This window comes from Equus asinus, chromosome 3, assembly GCF_041296235.1.
Source record: "Equus asinus isolate D_3611 breed Donkey chromosome 3, EquAss-T2T_v2, whole genome shotgun sequence".
In the NCBI taxonomy this organism is placed as follows: domain Eukaryota; kingdom Metazoa; phylum Chordata; class Mammalia; order Perissodactyla; family Equidae; genus Equus; species Equus asinus.
In genome coordinates this window covers 149,881,170-149,889,736 of record NC_091792.1, presented here as the reverse complement: position 1 = coordinate 149,889,736, position 8,567 = coordinate 149,881,170, and the positions used below count along the sequence as shown (strand labels likewise).

At 48.5% G+C, this 8,567-nt stretch overlaps 1 protein-coding gene across 1 annotated transcript; it reads right to left on the bottom strand.

Annotated features, from left to right (window-relative positions):
* Positions 1–3,572: 3,572 nt before the first annotated feature.
* On the bottom strand, positions 3,573–7,671 carry LOC106829607 (chondroitin proteoglycan 1-like). Its single transcript, XM_014838807.3, has 2 exons — positions 7,542–7,671; positions 3,573–5,573 (listed from the first exon to the last, which is right to left on the bottom strand). Exon 2 carries the CDS (start codon positions 5,552–5,554, stop codon positions 3,947–3,949), a length of 1,608 nt encoding a protein of 535 aa, XP_014694293.3. The 5' UTR covers positions 5,555–5,573; positions 7,542–7,671; the 3' UTR covers positions 3,573–3,946.
* Between the last annotated feature and the right edge of the window lie 896 nt (positions 7,672–8,567).

The window sequence follows — 8,567 nt, the reverse complement described above, 5'->3', positions numbered from 1 at the left end:
AATTAGGAGGGGAGCAAGTCACTATTTTGCATGTGCTTAATAAAACCTTGTTTTCTGTCCTTTCTTTGTTGATTTAATTTACTTCCCATGTTTAGCATTACTCTTTCAAGTTCACTTCTCCATCTTTTTGGCTACTGTATTGCTATTGGGTGATTGGAGTGGATTGAATACTGGCCCCAAAACTTCATGTACACCTGGAACTTGTGAATGTGACCTTATTTGGAAATCAAGACTTTGCAGATATAATCAAGCTAAGAAGAGGTCCTAGTGGATGAGGATGGAAAATTGTTCAGTATTGGTAACACCCTAAGAAGAGGGAAATTTGGACACAGACACACAGGGGATGACTCCGTGGGATGACGGAAGCCGGGATTGGAGAGATGCTCTCCAAGCTAAGGAGTGCCAAGGATTGCCAGCAGCCACCAGAGCTAGCTGACAGGCCTCCATTGTTTGTTTGGCCAAAAACAATTTGGGAGGTGGATTGGGGAAGGAGGTGGATAGATGGACGGCCAGTGAGATGTGCTGGACTCTAGTTATTTCAGCTGACACTGCTGTGATTGTGAGTTACCCCAAAAGCCAGTGCTTCCCTTTTCATGCTATCAAGGAGAATCAATTATTAAGTGACACACAGACACACACACACACACACACACACACACACACACACACACACACACACACAAGCTGGCTCCTCCACTTCACATCAAGAAAGTCCTCAGAAAACATGGAGTTCCAACTTGGATAGAAGCTAATGTAAACTTTGTGTTGTCTTTTAAAAAGATTTTAATGGTGTTTTTAAAACATTCCCTCGGGATATGACTGCCATGGGAAGCTGAGCTGGAATAGAAGTTTTAGCTTCTGAAATTTCTCTTTGTAAGAATATACAAAGGGATATATACGTGGAAGTACTTATATGTTCTGTTCGCATTATGCCATGACCCAAAGCCAAAGATCTCAAATGTCTCTCTTCTCTCATCAAGTGAAAAAAATCATGAGCTTCAAAAGCAGAAAGGACTTGGGGACCTCCTGACCTCGGTTTCTCACTTACAGGCTCTGTCACTTCAGCCTTCCTAACCATGACAAGTTGCTCAGCTTCTCTGAGTCTCAGTTTCCTTATCTAGAAAATGAGGGTTTTAACACCTATCAGACGAGGGTGTTGGGGGATTGAATTAGAGAATGGGGCAGAGTAACTAGCACATCCCAGGTGGTCAATATGGTGGTTTCCATTGCCTTCTTGTACTAAGAAAAAAACCTATCACATTTAAAGAGTTCACAAAACGAATTTTTGACTCCCCCTTGACAACCAGTCTTGTGCTGTGGACTTTAGACGGTCACTAGTGTCGAACACCTACTATGGAAAGCGTGGGGCACCAGGTACTTTAGATTTCTCAGCCAATGTCAGTCTAACAACCTTTAAAGATGGTGTCATTATCCCCATTGTCAAGATGAGTCCCTGAACTCAGATGGGTTACAGAATTGAGCCAGAGGCCTTGGTTGGAAAGCAGAAGAGGCCAACATCTGGCCCAGGTCCAGTGGACTCTGTCATGTTGGAATAAACCTCCTCCCAGCTCTGCCTGTGGCCAAAGGCACACAAGATCCATCAGCTTCCTGGGCTGGAGGGGATCTTAAGAGGGTCATGCGTCTGGTATAGTCGGTTCTCCAGTGTTTACATCATCCAGACCAGACCAGAGTTATTAGGCAATGACTCCTGGAAGTGTTTACCAGTCTTTTCCTATCTCAGCACTATGTGAATTGAGATGTCTGATTGGGAGAGGGGAGTCACAGGGCTGACAATCTGTGTGGACCTTAAGGGAAAATGACCTTCCTGAGGTGTGTAGGAGGAAGTTGGGGAGGGTCCGGGATGTTGGTTCAGTTTCCTTGGGAATGGGGGTAAGGTGCACAGGTGTGGCCCTGGGCCCTGTCCTACAAGGACACTGCAGTCTTTGATGTTTCTCAACACACCAAGCAGGATCCAGTCATTGGAATAGAAGCACCACACAGAGTGGGATTTTTTTTTCTTTTTTGTTTGCTGTTATTTCCTGACCCCAGAACATTGTCTGGCACATAGTAGGAGCTTATAGTAGGTAAGAAATAAACAAGTTAATTAACTTCAGACGATTTGCACTGACTGTTCACTCTATTTGGAACATCCTTACCCGAGACAGTCACCTGGCTTAATTCCTCACTTCGTTTAGGTTTAGGCTCAAAAGTCACCTCCACAGAGAGGCCTCCCTTGACCATCTCATCTAAGACTGGTTACCCTCCATCACTTCTACCCCCTTCCCCTCCTTTACTCTTCCTCTCTATCCCTTGTTTACTTGTGGGTTTATCGTCACTTTGCTCACTGGTATTTCCATGGGGCAGAGCACCCGTCCTCTGTGTACCGCTGTATTTCCAGCCCCTAGAACAGAGTCTGGCAGAGTCAGTGCCCAATATTACATGTTGAATGAAGGGGTGAATGAATGCATGCATACTCCGTGGGAAGAGCTTAGCACAGTGCCTGGAGCATAACAAGTCAGAGACAAATGTCAGTGTTGATGATGTTGGTGATGACATCCGAATGTCACTCTGAGCTTCTCACACTCTGGATTGGCCACTGGCGACTCTCCATGTAGGTCCTGGTAGGTTGATGAGTGTAAGATGCCACTCTACCACCCCACCTGCCATTCCTCCCTGCCATCGACAGAGACTCTAAATGACAGTGCTTTTACCAACTCCCGATCCTCACTTTGTGCTCCTTATGGAATTGTGACAAGGCTTTGGGGGCACATCATCCTCTCCCTAACTCTTGACTTAAATCATTTTCAGATCCTTTGTATACTAGTGTGGAAATGACTAATAGAGGTGTCATCTTGGATTCCCACCCTTGCCGGCCATATGTCAGCTCCCATTTTCTAGGATTTTCTCATCTCTTTGCTTCCATGCATGATGTCACCTGCCTAAAGTGCCCCAATTCTGCCCCATTTCCTACCTAGAGATGTTCTCTCCAAAGTCCATCTCCAGATCCACCTCCTTGAAGAAGTTCAACAGGAGATCTTCCAGCGGTTTCTGCCTCCTCTCTCTGCTTTTCCATGCTGCCTTTTTCCCCTTCCATTAGAGTCTTCATCACAGGCACTCTACTTACCCCAGCTCCTCCCCCACAGGCCAGACATGAGCTCCTCAAGGTCAGGAGTCCCACTTATGGTGAGTGGTAATGGGCTCTGACTTGAGTGAGTGGAGGGCATTCCTCCTGCCTTAGGACTTGGCTTACAGAACACCTGGCTTCAATTCCTGGCTCCCCTCTTACCATCTGTGAGACCCTGACAAGTGTCTTTATCACCCCATGCCCCAGGTGTCCCACTTGAAATCAGGGGTCCTAATTATTAGAGTTCAGTAGACATCAAACACCACAGTCCAGTGGACAAAAACTGAAAGAAAGGGATGCTGGAACGGGTCCCCTTTGGGGATGATTTAAGATGGGTGGGGAATAGGAAGCCATTCCTTAGGAATGTTTTCCACCAAAATATGGTACCTGCTTATGAATTCTTTTGGAACCATATCCAGAGAAACCAAATAATGCTGAACATATTTTTGAAGAAAAGCTTTAATATCTATTAATTCGGGAAAAAGTGCGTCGCACTGAAATTATCACTCTGGCTTGTTCAGCCCAAAGACTGGTCCTCAATGCTCATATACACACAGCATTGTGGGCCGTGAAAACATACACTGAGGTAAACAGCCTCTGAAGATCACATTCAAGGGAGGGAATACATAGCAATTTCCAAACACAAACACAGAATTACAAACCTTGTTTAAAAATCAGCTGCACTCCCACAGCACAAATGTTCCTACCTATCTCATGCTTCACAGCGTGCAGAGGGACCAATGGCATGGCATCTCCTAACTGGCTCCAATGGCCTTTGCCTCATTACAATTGTTGGTCCTGTATCACAGTGCCAAAGATTTCTCAGAAGGCGCTCCCTGAGTCGTCATAGTCGTTGAGGGTACTCTGCTGGACTGTCTTCTGGCCCACATCGTGAGGTGACTGGTAGATTATCGTCTGCTTGATTTTGACGCCTGAGTCATCATTATAGTTGGGTTTGGGTGTGGTAACCTCATTGTAGAATGACTCCGTGGGGGTGGTCTCTTCGATCTGGGGCTGCTGTGTAGTGGTGGTCTCTTCCACTTTGACCTGTTCAGTGGGCGTGGTCTCTTCCATCACGATGGGCACTGTGGTGGTGGTCTGTTCCAACTTGGGTTGCACTGTAGTGGTGATCTCTTCCACTTTGACCTGCTCAGTGGGGGTGGTCTCTTCCGGCACGATGGGCACTGCGGCTGCGGTCTGTTGGATCTGGGGCTGCTGTGGAGTGGTGGTCTCTTCCACTGTTACCTGCTCAGTGGGGGTGGTCTCTTCAATCACTATGGGCACTGTGGTGGTAGTCTCTTCAGTCTTGGGCTGCTGTGTAGTGGTGGTCTCTTCCACGGTTACCTGCTCAGTGGGAGTGGTCTCTTCCGGCACGATGGGCACTGCGGCTGCGGTCTGTTGGATCTGGGGCTGCTGTGGAGTGGTGGTCTCTTCCACGGTTACCTGCTCAGTGGGGGTGGTCTCTTCAGTCACGATGGGCACTGTGGTGGTGGTCTGCTCAGTCTTGGGCTGCTGTGTAGTGGTGGTCTCCTCCACGGTTACCTCCTCAGTGGGAGTGGTCTCTTCAGTCACGATGGGCACTGTGGTGGTGGTCTGCTCAGTCTTGGGCTGCTGTGTAGTGGTGGTGTCTTCCACTTTTACTTCCTCAGTGGGGGTGGTCTCTTCAGTCACGGTGGGCACTGTGGTGGTGGTCTGTTCAGTCTTGGGCTGCTGGGTAGTGGTTGTCTTTTTCCCTTTTATCTGCTCCTTGGGAGTGGTCTGTTGAATCACGATGGGCACTGTTGGGGTGGTCTCTGTGACTTCAACCGCCTCTGTAGGGACGGGTGCAATGGTCTGGATCCCTGGCCCTGGATAGAACGGTATGACTCCTGTCGTACCTGTTGTGGGGGCGTCATGGATTATGATATGCCACCAGGGGGTTATGTCCTTATCACACTGGCTGAGATCATCGATCAGAGTGGAGTACACCAGCTTGAAATTTGATTCTGGAAACCTCCTACTGCAGACCCTGCTCCTCAGGACCACATTGGCGTCCTCACAGAGGTTCCTCTGGCAACTTAAATGATAAGCAATTTGTCTCCAGTAGATAATATCACTTTTACAACCCTCTATGCAGGAAGTTGGGTTGCCGGTAAAGACACAGGAAAAGTCGTGGTCCATTCGGGAGCACATGACCTTAATGGCGGTGCCCTCTGCGTGCTCTATCATAGTCACAGTACATGAAGCTTGGTCTGGAGTGACAATCTCACCATTGACCATGGGCTTTTGTTGACTGGGTCTCTGCACAATTTGGGGCTTACCCAGAGGGATCCAATGATTTTTGGTTGCTCTACTGCCTTGCCCCTTCCATGACGTCGGTGCGCCCACCGCCAAGAGCACCTGAGCGGCCAGAAGGAGGAAGGGCAGCAGGGTGAGGCTGTGGATTCTCATGGCTTCAGCTTGGAGGAACCTGTTTGACAAAAGGTGAATGAGTTAGTGCAGAGCTGCAGTTCAGCAGTACAGGGCTGCAGACTGACCCTCCCTCCCCGCGCACACAGGACTGCATGCCGGCAGTGAGACTAAGCATCCTTCTGGCTCCTGGATCACTAGACAAGCAGCCCAGCCATTCATGTTTCTGCTTGACTTGAGTCTTGAATGTCCAGAACCTCCTGTTCTTCATTCATTCCTTTGTCACTCTCTGAGCCTCCTTAACTCTCACTCCCTCATTCACTCTCTCATTTAAAGTTGCATTTGCTCACTTACTCCTTCAGTCACTCTTCAACAAGCATTTAGGGGACACCTACTATATACCTTGCACTAGAGTAGGTGTGGAATTTATCAAGGTGAATAAGAAAGTTGAGCATCTTAAAAACTTAGAGGCATCTCTTTGAGGAATTTAAACAGCATTAACCAGGAGTCAGTCCCAACTGTGTCTCCAATGAGACCTTGGGCAAGTCACTCTCCCCCTCTATGTCTTAGTTCCTTTACTGGACACTGAGGTGTGGGAAACAATTACTGCAAACTCTCCTCCAGCTGTAATGTGCTAGATTCCTAACTCACAATTATGCATGAATTCAGAGCAGTCCACAAGGAGAAAGGACGTGGTAAGTGACATGAAAGGTGATGTCTAACCCCAGGTTAAACCTGCATGGGGTGGGACTCTCTGAGATGCGTGGGTTTGTGAGGGGGCATTTGGGATGCAGTAAGAATCTAAGGAAAAGCACGAGGGAGGGGAGGTCATTCAGGTTGACTGGGCAAACTGAACCAGGGGGATGGGGTGCATTTCCACCAGTCATTTTGACTGCAGGGTTGAAGGGGAGGATCGTGTGTAATTGATTTCTGGAGCCCTGCTGTGGCACTGTGCTGGGCATATGGAAACCCTCAAGCAGAGCTTTTAAAAATATATCATCGAATAAATAGGGGCCGGCCCAGTGGTGCAGTGGTTAAGTTCGCACGTTCCACTTTGGCTGCCTGGGGTTCACTGGTTTGGATCCTGGGTGGGGACATGGCACCACTTGGCAGCCATGCTGTGGCAGGCGTCCCACATAAAAAGTAGAGGAAGATGGACACTGATGTTAGTTCAGGGCCAGTCTTCTTCAGCAAAAAGAGGAGGATTAGCAGCAGATGTTAGCTCAGGGCTAATCTCCCCACTCCCCCCCAAAAAATCATCAAATACGTAAGCTGACCTCAAATGCTACACTAAACTGCATGGATTTCATCACATGTGTGATAAAAAGAAACATGCTTGAAAGGAGAAGAGAAATAGGATTTCCATTCGACCCCTACTATGTGCCGTGTCCTCTACCAGCATTTGAGTCTCACCTTGTTTAATCCAGTCAAGAGCCTGCCTGGTAGGTGATAATAAACCACCCCCAGGTAACGGATGTGACAGCTAAGGCTCAGACCAGTGAATAAATGGCTCGAAGTCCCATAGTGGGCAAGTGATCAAGATGAGACAGGTAGACAAAACTTATTTCTCTGCCCCTGTAGACCAACCCTTATTGACAGATTTGTGTCTTTATCTTTACTCTACTTTTCAGAAAATATTGGCAACAAATAAGCAAACTATGAACTACTTAGGGTTTAGTCTGATGTAGTTCAAAAGATGATTCCTATTATAAGGCTCCATATTAAAAGAAAATACAGAATTTCGTCTGCAGACCACACGGCTCAGAAAATGGTCTGGATGTCATTTCCACCCTGGGAATATGGGCTCCCATTAGGATGGAGAAAAGGAAGACAGTCACAGGCGGGTGGGCTCCTTAAATGAAGGGTGGGACAAAGGTTGGGTATACCAGACAGAGACCCACTCATTCCTCAGGGCATTAAGACTCAGCTTCCACATGTCGCTGGTGGGATCCAGACCCCAGGAGCCTGAGGTCCCTGGGGGAGCTAGAGGAAGGGTGGAATGAAGGTCTTAGGAGAGCCAGGCTCTTACCTTGTTCAGAGTGTGCAGATCCAGTGCAATCCCAGATGCCAGAGGGAGCCTGCAGGCTGGCAGCTGTCTCGTCTGCAGTGAGAGGCAGGGGAGGCCCTTTTTATAGGAGCCCAGGCAGACAGGGTTTTACAACACACATGCCTGCGCAGCTTTGTCACATTCCTCTCAGCCTCACCCCTTTTGGAGGGAGCCAGTTCCTGCAGGAAAATGGTTGATGTAATCCTGGGGGGAGGGGGTTACATGTGGGACATTAGACTTGCTTCTCCAAGGCCTTCCTTTTCCCCCAGTGGCCTTGTTAGGAGGACCACTGAGCCTTGCCAAGACCCTCCCTGGTGGGATGAGGACCCCAGCCGCAATATCTGTGGGGAGTAACAATAACTAACATAAAAAGCAATCATATCTGCCAAACAGTGTGCTCGGCCCCTGTTTCCTGAAGCTCTCCCTAATTCTCCTCACATCCACTCCGTGATATGGGGAGCTCTGATTCACCCTTTTCACAGATGGAAAATGGGAGCTGGGAGATGCTCAGGGCTTGTCCAAGGCACAGGGCTGGCAAGAGGAGGAGCCCCGGGTTTCAACCTGGGCCTCCCTGCATCCATCTTCTGCCCTCCTCCTACCTGCCACTCTCAAGACACGTGGGGTAAATGAGTGACTGACTCTGGGCAGGCCATCTCTGTGTCCGTGTCCCTCTTGTCACTGAGGCCCTGAAGTTCCTGTATGGGCAGAGGCATCCTGGGGCCCTGAGAGGCTGGTGAGTAGCGATTCCTGATCTGGGGATTTCTGATGATGATGCTCGCCTTCAGATCACAAGCGGAGACCTCCCTCTGGTCAACCATCTCTAGGCAGAGTCTGGTACCAGAATGAGCTTGTGGAAGGCTGGACACACCATTGGTTTAGCTGTGTGACCTTGACCTCTCTGAACCTCCACTTGTTCATCTACAGATTGCTGACAATAACAGAACACCCTTAGGGTTTCATACTAAATTATTGATGAGGCTGAGCTATTAACCTGAAGTTAAACAGCAC

Excerpts from the sequence above, each read along its gene's own strand:
- LOC106829607 (XM_014838807.3), bottom strand. The coding sequence starts at position 5,554 with ATGAGAATCCACAGCCTCACCCTGCTGCCCTTCCTCCTTCTGGCCGCT.